We start from the raw sequence: 15001 nt of genomic DNA, 5'->3' as shown, positions 1-15001 counted from the left end.
GCTTCTTTATTTGGAGTGTTCAAAATTAGCTATCAAGATCACGATATTTTTTTCTCACATTATATCTCAAACAATGCTCAGAGTTCTAACACATTAAAACATGGATCGGATTTTAGAGATTTCAATCAGACCCATCTTCAATTGTTCATCAGAAACAAAGAGAAAAAGTGAAGAAAGTGCTCCATCAAATGAAGCATATGAAAAAAGTAAATAAAGGGGGCATTCCGAGAATTGAACTCGGGACCTCTCGCACCCTAAGCGAGAATCATACCACTAGACCAAATGCCCTTCTTGCTTTCTCATCCAAACTAAAATTATTATCCCCACTGCCCTACTCACTTAGAGTTACAGTAAAACTAAAACCTTATCATACCACCAGAATGGTTGTCTCAATAAAGATATAATTTTATTTTTATCATCTTACTAAACTAGCTATCATACCCTCACAACTGATTTGTTATAAAAAAATTTAAATAAAAATCATAGGCATTAAATATAATTTTATGGGACGACATTTGTAAATGCCCAAAGGTATGTGCGACCATATATTTGATGGACGTATGTCATATTGTTTAGAAAATAAATTCTTTGCTTGTTTTTGTAAGGCTTATTCGCATAAATATCCCTTAAAAGTCATTTTTATTTTTACCTTACCATCTTAAAGTTTAATCTTCTCACTTTGTCTCCTCAAACTTTACAAATTCTTTTAGTAAGTCATATTCATTCAAGTCTATCAATGATTCTGTCAAAAAAACTGACATATCACTCATCCATGTAAGCGACACGTCGGATTTTTTAACGGAGTCATTGAAGGACTTGACAGAATATGAGATTTGTAAAGTTTGAGAGACAAAGTGAGAAGATTAAAGTTTAAAAGGGCAAAGTGAGAATAAAAGATACTTTCAATAGACATTTGTGCATTTAGTAATGCAAGACTATAAGATTGAAAACTAAACAATGTCAAGAGAAGCAAAATAGCAAGGATTGAAGAAAACTTTAGGGTGCGTTTGGTAACGTTTTACAAAACGGTTTTTCATTTTACAAATTCAAAAAATGACCAAAATGCTTTTGGTTGCAGTATTGAGTGTTAGAAACTAAAAGAAGATAGTTTTGGTAGCTCTCAAGCTTAGTATTATTGAATCTCAACAGAGGCTATTATATAGCCAAACAAAACAGGAATGATTCAAAAGTGTGCACCCACGTACTGCACAACCTAACAACGTGGCTAAGAACAATTCAAAAACAGCTTTCCCTACAAGTCAGGGATTATTAACAAGAACATATAACAGAATAGATAGGAGCCTAGGACTTGGTCAACATTGCAACCAAAACTTCCTAACAATCCTCCCTTAAACTGTACTGTAAACATACAGTCAGTTTACTACTTGAGCACTGCACACACCAAGCTGCTCTCTCATCTTCAAGAATAAATCCAGCTTCAAAGGCTTTGTTAAAATGTCGGCCAACTGATCCTTTGAGCCACAATGCACCAATTCTACTACTCCATTATTAACCAGGTCTCGAAGAAAATGAAATCGAACATCGATATGCTTACTTCTACCATGCATAACAGGATTCTTCGAGAGTTTAATAGCTGAGTTATTATCACAGAATATAGTGCACTTACTTTGCTTAAGTCCAAGCTTCCCAAGCACTCGCTGCATCCACACACTCTGACAGGCACACGCAGCAGCAGCAATGAACTCTGCTTCGGTGGTGGAAAGAGACACAACTGGTTGCTTCTTGGAACTCCATGCTACAGCTCCAGAGCTCATTTTAAAAACATACCCCGAAGTGCTTTTGCGGCCATCAAGATCACCAGCATAATCACTATCTGAATAAGCAAATAAGCTTCATTCTCCTCCTTTTCTGTAGAGTATCCCCAACTCAGTTGTCCCCTTCAAATATCGAAACACTCTTTTTACTGCTTGTTGATGCAACACAGTAGGGGCTTCCATGAAGCGAGCTATCAAGCTCACTACATACATGAGATCGGGTCTGGTGGCAGTCAAGTACATAAGACTACCCACCATTTGCTTGTAGACAGTGGAATTAATCCTTGTGCCTCCTTCATCTATAGAAAGTCTATTTCCAGGAACAATGGGATTTTTCACAGAATTACTTTGCTTCATTCCAAATCTCTTCAGTACTTCATTGGCATACTTCTTTTGACTTATGAAAATCCCAGCTGAGCTTTGCACCACCTCCACTCCAAGAAAGTACTTCATACAACCAAGATCAGACATATCAAATTCTTCTTTCATTGAACTCTTGAACTCCTCAAACATTAGCTTATTGTTTCCTGTGAAAATAAGGTCATCGACATACAAGCTGGTTATAAGAGTACCTCCATCTTTGCCCTTCTTTGTGAAAAGTGTGTGATCACTCAAGCATCTCTCAAACCCCTCCTTGATGAAATAGGATTCGATCTTACTGAACCAGGCTCGCGGGGCTTGTTTAAGCCCGTAGAGTGCTTTCTTCGATTTGTAAACTTTGCTCTCTTCACCCTTCACCTCATAACCACGTGGCTGGTCCACAAACACTTCCTCACTGATCTCACCATGCAAAAATGCACTTTTAACATCAAGTTGATATACTTTCCAACTTCGATTAGCTGCAAGTGTAAGTATTAGTCGAATAGTGTCCCAACGAGCAACAGGAGCAAATACCTCAGTGTAGTCGATACCGACTTGCTGTGTGTATCCCTTGGCTACAAGCCGAGCCTTACATTTATCCACCTCTCCCTTCTCGTTCAGCTTGGTCTTGAAAATCCATTTAACACCTATCTTCTTTGCTCCTCTTGGCAACTCAGTTAGTTCCCATGTACCATTCCTTTCTATAGCTTGAATTTCTCGGTCCATAACTTCTCTCCAAGTTGGGCTCTTAACAGCTTCTTCAAAATTTGTTGGATCATTTTCAGCGAACATAGCAAGTTGTTGTAGTTGTTGTACCTCATCTTCTTCGTCGGACAAGCCTTCACCAGTCACATAATCCTCCATCCACACCGGTTCTCTTCTTCTCCTCCCTTGAACTGGATTTGTCACATCTGTTGGTGTAGGCGAGCTTGAATTGTTTGCTCCATTTTCTTCGTCTTCTACCTCTTCCTCCACAGCTTCTTCTCTTTATTTTCCTTCATCTCCCCACTCAAAAACATCGCAGCGGGCTTGTTCACTTGTTTTGGCCCAGCTCCATTTTCCTTCCTCTTCAAAAACCACATCTCGGCTTATGACAATCTTCTTGGACTCTGGATCATACATTCGAAAAACTTTGGATTCTTCACTAACCCCCAAGAACACACACTTGAAGCTCTTATCATCAAGTTTCTTTCTTTGGACAGCAGGTATGTGAACGTGCCCGATGCACCCAAACACTTTGAAGTATTCCACCGAAGGCTTGATTCCATTCCATGCTTCCTCAGGTGTTTTATCTTGTATTGCTGATGTAGGACACCTATTGAGCACATGCACTGCCCAATTCACCGCTTCTGGCCAGAATAATTTTGGAACCTCCTTTGCAATCAACAAACACCTCACCATGTTCATTAGGGTTGGGTTTCTTCTCTCTGCGACTCCATTTTGTTGTGGAGAGTAAGCCGCAGTGAGTTGTCTACCGATCCCATTTGAACTACAAAAATTGTTGAACTCAGATGAGGTGAATTCCCTACCTCGGTCAGTACGCAAACAACAAATATAGTTCTTTGTCTCTTTTTCTACCATGCTTTTGAAATTTTTAAACACCGCAAATGCCTCTGACTTAGCATGCAAAAAATACGTCCACATCTTACGACTATGATCATCAATAAACGTAATTATATACCTCTTGTGGCTGTTGGATTATGGAGTAATTGGACCACAGATGTCTGAGTGTATAAGCTGCAATGGCTGAGAGGCTCTCCACGAACTTTTCTTTGGAAAAGGATCACGGTGTTGCTTCCCCACAACACAGTCAGGACATACTTTGGAGCTAGCTTTCAGCATTGGTAAGCCTGTGACCATACTTCTATATGCCAACGTCCGTAATCCTTTCATGTTAAGATGACCAAACCTCTGGTGCCATAGATTTGTTGTTGAATCATCTGATGATGCTTGAAAACAAGTCGACCCTGGAGCATTAATAGGCATAGAGGCCAGCAACACAAACATTCGGTTTACAGACATATGTGTTTGCATAATTAGCCCCTTGATTGGATGATAGATTTTACAGGTATTACATTGAATCAAAATGGCCAAATTTTTCTCTTGAAGCTGCCCAATGCTAAGCAGATTATTCTTTAGCTCAGGAATGTAAAATACCTCGGTGATCACCTGAGTTTTGCCTTCAAATTGCATTCTGATATTTCCTTTTCCCATGACAGCCATCTTTGAGTTGTTTCCCAGCTTTACTGAATGCCTAAAGGTGTGATCAAGCTCAATGAACCACCGTTTGTCTCCACTCATGTGGTTGCTACAACCTGAGTCTAAGAACCACACCGCTTCTCTTCTGGAATCTTGTGTCTCAACATAGGCCATGAGCAACATCTCTTGGTCTTCATCTAACTCAGCATACTCGACATAATGAGCATAGTTGGGACATTCATATTGGAAATGTCCTAACTTGTGGCATCTGTAACACTCCACAGTGGCTTTGTTGAAAGCTCTTCCTCGACCCCTTCCTCTTCCTCTAAAGTTTCACGACCTCGACCTCTTGCAACAAACCTGTCTTCCTCCTTTGCTCCAGACCGTTCACCAGCAATGACAACTTTCAAGGCTTGTTCCTCCTCTTCTTGCCCTTGCATCCTCTGTTCGTGGACGAGTAAACTCCCATGAAGCTCATTGATGTTCAAGGTGCTTAAATCATGTGATTCCTCTATCGAACATACGACATAGTTAAACTTAGTCGTCATTGATCTCAAGATTTTTCCTACCACTGCACTCGGCTCCAATTGTTCACCATTGATTTTTATCTTGTTCACCACAGCTAGGGTTCTTGACATGTAGCTGTCTACCTTTTCTCCCTCCTTCATGCTGAGCAATTTATACTCCCTTTTCAATGCTTGAAGCTGCGCTTGTCGGACTTTTGATGAACCTTGGTATTTCTGCTTCATTGCATCCCAGATTTGCTTGGAGTTATTATCTTCCAGGATTGTCTCCAAGATTTCTCGAGGGATAGCCTGATAAAGATAATTCTTTATCTTCAAGTCCTTCAACGTCTGCTCATCAATCAGACTTTGTTGTGCTTCTGTAGGATCTGCTCCTTCAGCCACTGTAAGAATACCATTCTGCACAAGATTCCAATACTCCTTGGAACGCAGAAAATTCTCCATTAGCTTTGCCCAATGTTCGTAATGGCCATCGAACATCGGAATGCCAGGATTCGCATACTTCCCATTACTTCCTTCTGCCATCTCTCTTTTCTCTCGTGTTTCTCTCTTACGGAAACTCTCTATTTTTTTTTTCTCACACTCAGTGTTTCACTCAAACACGCTTTGTCTCTCAGTGTTTCACTTGCTCACTACTTCTCAAATCAGGCCTCGTTGTGAAGCTCTGATACCACTGTTAGAAACTAAAAGAAGATAGTTTTGGTAGCTCTCAAGCTTAGTATTATTGAATCTCAACAGAGGCTATTATATAGCCAAACAAAACAGGAATGATTCAAAAGTGTGCACCCACGTACTGCACAACCTAACAACGTGGCTAAGAACAATTCAAAAACAGCTTTCCCTACAAGTCAGGGATTATTAACAAGAACATATAACATAATAAATAGGAGCCTAGGACTTGGTCAACACTGCAACCAAAACTTCCTAACATTGAGAAAACAGTTTTTGAAAAACACAAAATAGAATTTATAGTTTACAGTGTAAATTCAGAAAACGACTAAATGATGTTTCCAATGAATTTAAAAAACATAGAGAACACAGATACAAATAAAAAAAATTTACAACTGAAAAAAAAATTAAAAAAACATGTGATCTACACCTCCTCCCCACCTAGCTAGACCCATCTACGGCAGCAATCTTACCCCCCACCGCTGCCCACCTCACTCATCTCTCTTCATCTCTCCTATATTTCTCTATTTTTGTTTCTCTATCTCTCTACCCATCTCTCAAAATATATATTTTGTAATTCCTCTATAGTTTCCAATTCTCGCTTCAATAAATGGATCAAGACTCCCCTTAACATCTATGGCAGGAAGCTCACGAGCCTTAACAACCCTTACATAGAGAAAATACATATGTTCAACTAAATCATAGGTGCTTATAGTTTTGTCTCCATTAATAATACGGTCATCAACAACTCTTCCACCTCCAAGGTAGTTGTGCCGGCCGAGGTGGGTTAGGTTTTATAAAACTTCTCTATTTTTTAATTATGTATTTTATGAAATTTGTTAATAATAATTTATAATTAATATCTTTTGTGAATATAATTATTTAGTTGTAATAATTAGTTAATATCAAATGTGTTTTTATTATTTTTGTTTTATATAATTGTTTTTCAATTACGCTAGCAAACACCTTCTTATATATTGAGAATGCAAAATTTAATTTGTCATTTTTATTTTATAATACAATTTTTAAAAAATTATTCTGTAAAACGTTATAATTTTCAAAAGACATAAGTCCGAAGAAACTAAATTTGGTATCAAGCTGTCATAACATATAAATTATAAATTAACTTGATGATGCCATCTAAGCATTTTAATTGATTAAGGTATAACTTGACCCCAAAAAAAAGGTCAAGGGATATAGACGTTTAGCTTCGTCATATATGGCTTGCGCTTTTTTTTTTTGCCCAGATATACGGCTTGAGCTTAATTATTACTTAGCAACTATAATAAGACAATAAGACATTTAGCAATTAGCAATTAGCCAATTAGCATTATACCCAAAAAAATTACTTTTGTATTAATGAACTTTTCAACTTTTGAAAATATTCAAACGCGACGTCTCAATGGTCATCGCAATTATAATAATAAGAGGTTAATTAAAAAAACTATAATTATAATAATATAAAGCCATAAAAAAATGTATTTGATCGTTCCTGATATATGGAGCTATATAGAATTATGGGTTAATACTTTAATTAGTACTGATAGAATTAGAGCATCCAACCCAAAACCAATTGGCAATGGGTGGAGAGGCCCAAGACTTATAAACACATATGCTAAGCCTTAGTTTTCCGATGTGGGACATTGCTCCACATTACTCTCAACACGCCCCCGCACGTGTGGCGATATTTTGAGCCTTACACGTGAACAAATTGTATTGGGTGACGTGGGAGCACGTGTGGCCGTTGGGCCTTACACGCGGATAACCAAGCTCTGATACCATGATAGAATTAGAGCATCCAACCCAAAACCAATTAGCAATGGGTGGAGAGGCCCAAGACTTATAAGCACATATGTTAAGCTCTAGTTTTCCGATGTGGGACATTACTCAACATTACTCTCAACACGCCCCCACACGTGTGGCGATATTTTGAGCCTTACACGTGAACAAATTGTATTGGGTGACGTGGGAGCACGTGTGGCCGTTGGGCCTTACACGCGGATAACCAAGCTCTGATACCATGATAGAATTAGAGCATCCAACCCAAAACCAATTGGCAATGGGTGGAGAGGCCCAAGACTTATAAACACATATGCTAAGCCTTAGTTTTCCGATGTGGGACATTGCTCCACATTACTCTCAACACGCCCCCGCACGTGTGGCGATATTTTGAGCCTTACACGTGAACAAATTGTATTGGGTGACGTGGGAGCACGTGTGGCCGTTGGGCCTTACACGCGGATAACCAAGCTCTGATACCAAGTAAGAAAATGATATGTGATTGATTTTGTTATATTATTCAAGATGCAGAGCCACAAACTTATAGGTACAGAAACATCCTAATATAGTTCCTATGATCAAGCTAAATTATTTACAAACAAGGAAAGTAATCATTTACAATATTGACAGAATCAACATTCCATTCTAAGCTTGATTTCCTTCAACAAGTACTAACTTCCCCAAGTAACCTAATTCAGTATTAGAAATCTTGCTTAGCTTGAAGTAGTCTTGTTACATTTCAATATTGGATGGCTGGGTTATTTATGTATGTGAAGCAACTCTTAAACAGTAGTCAATTGGTCACTGGGTCACCAATCATACACTTAAATTATATACTTAATCATATATTCTTATATAATTAATATTTAATTATTTCATAATCGGATAGTAAGAATTACAGCATCAAAAGAGCCCAAAAAAATAATTGAAAAGTACATGAATTTTGTCAATTGACTGACGAAGTGACAAGTGATCTATCTGCTCATATTTAGACCAAAATTCAAATGAAATATGTTTACACCAAAATTTAATATAACTTTCTACTCTTGAATAAACTTGACCCAACAGAGCGAGAAAAATCTTGAATGCAGGAAGATTATAAGCCTTGAACTTGTGCCAGACGTCTGCGATTAAGTTCTAACTCAAGCGCTAAATTTGATCCTAAGGTTTGGAAAAAGAAAAAAAATAAGATGATCAAAATTATTTTCATCTTTTGAGGTACGTCTCAATTTAACATGTAATATATGATATAAATTGACAGTTAATTACATGCTTACTATTATCACTATGAGAATGATCCAACTCAATGTCATGACCAATATATAAACCAACCATTAATAGAAAGAAAATCTTAATAATTTTGATAACTTTTAGAATTTTTTTGTCTTATAATATTAGAAGGAATCGAATCCTTAGCTTTAAATTAATTATTATTTTCATAATCATAATTAGGATAGCGTGTTTCCCCTTAGAGGAAAAATCAGATGACTTACACTTTTTCGAGTAAATTGGACGAAATCTTGTAATTATGAAAATATATCTTAATCAGATGACTTAATATATTTTTCTAATTTGGCACAATGTTATTATCGTTATCAATTATGTCCCTTTCTTTTCTTATTTCTTATCATGTAACTTTTTGAGAAAATAAATAAGATATCCTTTTCTAAACAAATATTTATTCATGACTTTTTTTTTTTTTTTTTGGCCAAGCTTTATTCATGACTTTTAAAAGCTGCACACCCGCTCGTATTAATTTAATGTTTGATTTAGAAGTCATCTGGTGAAGACATTTACCAAAGATAATTTAAAAGGAAGAAAAGTTCACGCGTGTAATGGTGTTTTTTTGGTGGTCAATGCATGTAATGGCTTGACAGGTTTGAAATGACTTAAAATGTCAAGTGCAATGGAAAGGAAAAGGGGCAAACAAGACAAAAAGACTGACCAAAGCTAGTGGCAAATTGTAAAGGCCCAACTGGGTTAGTGTCAAAAGAGAAAATTATACATGTAAATATTTTTTTTTTGGACAAATTACACAAAAGTATCTCAACTAACCACCCTATATCACTTGAGTACCCCAATTACAAAAAGTTGCTCGTAGGTACCTCAATTACTGATTTTGCACATCCAGGTACCTCCGTCAACTTTTCCGTCAGGCCTGCCGTTATTTGTCCACGTGGCATGTTTCTCGTGGATAACAAAAAAATAATAATAAAAAAAATTTTAAAAAATGAACTAATTATTTAAAAAAAATTAAAAAATTAAAAACTCAAAAAAATAAAAAATAAAAACAATAGAAATGGAGCAGCACCCCTCCCTCCGCCCTCCGCCTCCCACCCCTCCCCCGAGACCCACCCACCCCTCCGACCCTAGCCACCTTGCCGGCGACCCCAGCCACCACGCCGGCGACCCACCAGACGACCCACTCGACCCCTCTCATCTCTCTCTAACTCTCTCTCTCTCTCCCCGAAACCCCAGCCCCGAGCCCTCCTCCTTCCTCCTCCCCCGCGTCGGCCACCCAACTCAATGACCCACCCACCTCCCTCCCTTCTCCGGCCCTTCCATGCAACCCAGCCCTTCCATGCAACACGGGCCCTCCCCCTCCTTGCAACCCATCCCCTCCCCTCCCCGCAACCCAACCCCTCCCCTGCAACCCATCCCCTCCCCACAACCCAGCCCCTTCCCCTCCGTGCTTCCAAGCTTCCAAATTGGCAGTACACCCAAACAATTCAAACCCATCAAAATTCATCCAACAAAAATAACAATTTTTGATAAAAGATAAAAAAATTACATTAAATTGAAGAAACCCCACAAAAAATGAAGAAAAAGACATAAATGGGCAAAAATGATAAGAGAATGGTTTTGGGGTTGATCTTGGTTACCGATACAGTGTTCTTCATTTTATTCAAGATCTAGATCATGGGGTTTTTCCATTTTATTTTGGGTTGCTGGGCGTGGTTAGTATGACTGAACTTGCTTTCTCAGAACAGAGAGGAGCTCGTGGCCGGAGAAGGGAGAGAGGTGGGTGGGTCATTGAGTTGGGTGGCCGACGCGGGGGAGGAGGAAGGAGGAGGGCTCGGGGCTGGGGTTTCGGGGAGAGAGAGAGAGAGAGTTAGAGAGAGATGAGAGGGGTCGGGTGGGTCGTCTGGTGGGTCGCCGGCGTGGTGGCTGGGGTCGCTGGCAAGGTGGCTGGGGTCGGAGGGGTGGGTGGCTGGGGTTGGGTGGGTCTCGGGGGAGGGGTGGGAGGCGGAGGGCGGAGGGAGGGGTGCTGCTCCATTTCTATTGTTTTTATTTTTTATTTTTTTGAGTTTTTTATTTTTTTATTTTTTTTAAATAATTAGTTCATTTTTTAAAAATTTTTTTATTATTTTTTTTTTGTTATCCACGTGGCATGTTTCTAGTGTGCCACATGGACAAATAACGGCAGGCCTGACGGAAAAGTTGACGGAGGTACCTGGATGTGCAAAATCAGTAATTGAGGTACCTACGAGCAACTTTTTGTAATTGGGGTACTCAAGTGATATAGGGTGGTTAGTTGAGGTACTTTTGTGTAATTTGCCCTTTTTTTTTCTTTAGTTTGAAAACTGGGCTTGGACTAGATTGTTGGAGAAATGAACCAGCTGCTTTCCTTGGTACATGTTAGCAAGGTTAGTGTTGTTTAAACAGAGTCTTGGAACATGGTTGTACACTCAAAAACTCAGCATTGTTCTTTGTGAAGGGGTTGTTATTTTCTGTTAGAGGAAGATCATGATAGATTGCTTTAGAATCAAAATTTAGATTTTAGATCTTTTCACTAAAAAAATACAGGAAAAAAATGACTTATTTGCACATTTACTTCATAAAACTATAATTTTATCTCATTTTAAAATAAAATTCGACCCAAACATTCTTGTTTAGGTAGTTAAGCTTAGAAAATATTAATGCTGAATTTGAATCAGTTGTAGGCCCACGCAGATACATCACTCGTGAACATATATATAGTTATAGGTACTTTTTTTAATTTTTATTTATGAAAGTATTTTGAGTGCTTTCTACAGAAGAATATGATATATATTATTATATGATTTGGAGAGACCTTATAATGTCCAAGGCTTTTAATTTCACCACACTTGTCAAAGAGGAATCTTTGATGGTATGATGCCTAACTATCAAATAGGAAAAACGCTTTCACCAAAAAAAAGAAAAGGAAAAAAGAAAAACATTTGATCAACAATGATAATTGAAATAATGAGTAATGAGTGAGATATATAATGCGTAACTAAAACCCTTGATAAAATGGATAGGCTAAAGTTCAATTTAGACACTAAACTATATAAGGTATTTCAAGTGTATCCATCATTTACAAAATTATTCAAAAACATATGTTATCTAAAATCTAAATTGAAAAAAAATGAATTTTTCTTCCTCTTTTCCTTTTTCACCCCTCTCCACCACCCACTCTTTCTCTCTTCCCTCTCTCCGGCCAACCCTCCCAACCCAACCCCTCCTAACTCCAACTATAGCTCGTGGAGGGATGACCGACACCAGGGGACCCGCCGGAGGCCTTGGGCCGCTGGGAAATGGCCGGCCTTGGCTAGGCTAAGGTGCGCATAGGGAGGGAGTCACGTGGGAGAGGAAAGGGAAGAGAGGGATGGTCGGGGGTAAGAAGAAAAAAATGAGTGAGAGAGAGAGAGAGAGAGAGCATCCCTGGTGCCACCGGCGGGTCCCTCTGGTGTCGGCCATCCCCCCACGAGCTATAGTTGGGGTTGGGAAGGTTGTTGTTGTGGTGGTGGTGGTGGAGTCGGGAGGGGCTGGGTTAGGAGGGTTGGCCGAAGAGAGGGAAGAGAGAGAGAGAGTGGGAGGTGAAGAGGGGTAAAAAAGTAAAAGAGGAAGAAAATTTTATTTTTTCAATTTATATTTTAGATGAGGTATATTTTTTAATGATTTTGTAAATGATGGATGCAATTGAAATAACCTATATAATTTAGTGTCTAAATTGAACTTTAACAAATCTAACATTTATAATAAATCAAAATTGGAAATGAAATGAGCTGGGGAAGGGTATATGTGAATGTGATATTTATCCAAGGGATTTGATGCAGTCTATGCTATTTCTCAGAGACCTGCGAGTAAAAGTTTAAGGCTTCTAGAGGACAGAATGATCAGTGTGCATGGAAGTCATAGAACGCAACACAAAACAAAGTCAAAGACATGCTTCCAACCAAAAATACAATCCATAAAATAAGAAAATTAAAAGTGAGGCTCAGAGAGATGCATGAAAGACGCATCATAGTTCAAATTGTTTAATTTGAACTGTCTGACCATGTGATGCATACATAACATGGAGTTGAGGCACTTTTGTTTGGACCCCAAAGACGTGGCCTATTTGGAGTCGATGCACTTTTACTCAATGTTAAACTATTTTAACCCAGCACAGAAATCATTATTTTTATGACCAAAATACCTAGAGGTGAAAGGACCAAAATATCTAGAGTCGAGATCAAAATCAATGTAAGGAAGAGGTATTTTTGTTCAAAAAAACATTCAAAAGAGTCATAAAAGTAGATAATTTTTGTTATAAGATTAAAATAGTTTTTGCCTTGATTAAATTTTGCATGCATGTTGTCAGAATAAGAGTAAAATTTAATTGAATGACCCCAATAGTGGTAGAGATTGTTTTTATAACCACAATTTTCAATTTTATAACCTTAGTTTTCAAAACTTACTTTTATGACCCTTTTTTAATGTGAAAGGTCCAAAATGTCATTCTTATTTTTTCACTCACAGCCTCTCTCAATCTCATTCATGCTTTCTCTCTTTCTCCCTCTTAACAAAAATCACAAACAACTCAATCCCAATTTTCGGACTAAATTACCCTTAGATGGTCGTTGCAGCCACCTTATTTTGTTTTTCATGGTTATATCGAGACATGGTCGACAAATGGGGTCGAGACATGGTCGACATGGCCATAACGTTAACCCATGGTCGACATGGCCATAACGTTAACCCATGGTCGACAAATAGGGTCGAGACATGGTCAACATGGCCATAACGTTGACTATAATGTTGGTCGACAAATGAGATATTTTGAGTTTCAGATTTAAGTTCCAAGTCCAAGTTTCAATATGTGACAACATCGAAATCACACACAACAATGAACTCATAATATCAAGCATTTAAACCACATTAAAAATTGCACAATTCATTGAACTTTTAGTAAATTTTATTGATAATCATAGTTACATCCCTTTCATAATTTTTATTAGAAGAAAACAGAAAAAATATTTAAAAAAAAGGAGAAGACGAAGAGAGAGACCCCTCCTTCTACCAAAACTACAAACGAGCCAGTTAGATTCAAGTCTAAGAAACATCAACCACCACAACCCCCATAGTCCTCTCTCGATCACCACAACTGTCGGCAGATCTCACAATTACATCTAAGAGAAACAAAGAAATAAATCAATTTCATCTGAGAGAGAGAAATTTAGATGTTGAGGGAAGGAAAAAAAAAAAAACTCATATATGAAAAGCTCAACTCGATGTGCAGGAGGTCAACCCGAAGAACCACGCCATGAAAGTCATCATCGGTGGTGTCGTGGTGATGGGTTTTCTGTCTCCGGCACCACCAGTGCCACCTGTTGAGAGAAAGATCTCACATTGAAAATGTGAGGCCTTGTACAGTAGCTTATAAGAATTTGAGCTACTCCTTTTATTACCAATTAATTTTGGGATGAATGTCTAAATTTTTTTACTTCTTCTATTGAGCATATCATGAAACACCATTACTAGGCTTTTATGGGTCGACTCTGTGGTCTCCACCTCTGTGTGAACCCCGTAGATCTGGGTTTTGACAGATTCAGTGGGGGTTTGGGGTGTTGGGATTGAGTTTTCTATTGTTGGGTTTTGATTCGGCGGTTTGCTGCCATTGCCGATGCGTGGGTAATGAGGCAGCGCACCTTCTTGCCTAACATGTTGTGTCTCATGTTGGTTTCTACATTTGTCTTAATAACTTGCCAAGTTGGCTTGCTGTAACCCTTCAAATTGATGCTTCTTGAATAAAGTTACAGCCTTTTATCTAAAAAAAAAAAAGTATTAATGATAATTGTTAAGAAAACATGCAGTCCATAAAACTAAGCAACAAATCATTGAATGAAAAGATTACCACATCACATGTGGTAATGTTTACATTAATTACTCGGATCTAAAATCCCATGATTTAATTTCTAGAAAGTAGCATTTGACCAAAAAACAAAAATATAGAAAGTAGCAATTGTCCAAAAAGTCAATTGGGATGTGTAATTTGACAAATAGCTACAATATCATAGTTGTGAGAATATTTTCATATTGAAGCATAGGATAACGTTAATTCAGAAGATCGCTATTCTAGAATGCACAATGTATGAAACACCAAAAGCGACGGGTAGGGTCGGTGCAATCAAATCAGGTAGGGTCGGTGCAATCAATTAACAGGCAAAAAAAAAAGGCAAATCAATCGGATTCTTGGGTTACTTTCAAAACTCTTTCGTAGCACAAATCCCCAGAAATTATCGTCTAACTCTTCTCAAACAAAACAACTTATATTTAAAAAGATAATATAAAAACTTAAATAATTAAAAAATGAGTAAAAAATGTATATTAAACTAACTGCATATAGAGAACAAATATATACTAATGAATGAAAATAAACAAAATTACAATATGAAAGGTTCAAATCTA

The 15001-nt window shown here is 37.9% G+C and overlaps 1 protein-coding gene, 1 non-coding gene and 1 pseudogene across 2 annotated transcripts; all 3 read right to left on the bottom strand.

The window, feature by feature from the left end:
* Positions 1 to 216: 216 nt before the first annotated feature.
* On the bottom strand, positions 217 to 288 carry TRNAP-AGG (transfer RNA proline (anticodon AGG)). The gene has a single exon. It is a non-coding gene; the product is annotated as a tRNA-Pro (tRNA).
* A 1085-nt stretch (positions 289 to 1373) lies between these two features.
* LOC147298782 (secreted RxLR effector protein 161 pseudogene) lies at positions 1374 to 2132 on the bottom strand (annotated as a pseudogene).
* A 2456-nt stretch (positions 2133 to 4588) lies between these two features.
* Positions 4589 to 5383, bottom strand: LOC147298781 (uncharacterized). The gene has a single exon (XM_086228258.1). The coding sequence runs from the start codon at positions 5381 to 5383 to the stop codon at positions 4589 to 4591; it is 795 nt and encodes a 264-aa protein (XP_086084384.1).
* Between the last annotated feature and the right edge of the window lie 9618 nt (positions 5384 to 15001).

This window comes from Dryas octopetala, chromosome 1 (genome assembly GCF_963921425.1).
Source record: "Dryas octopetala chromosome 1, drDryOcto1.1, whole genome shotgun sequence".
Lineage (NCBI taxonomy): Eukaryota > Viridiplantae > Streptophyta > Magnoliopsida > Rosales > Rosaceae > Dryas > Dryas octopetala.
The sequence above is the reverse complement of the archived record's forward strand: the minus strand, read 5'-3'. Positions and strand labels throughout refer to the sequence as shown.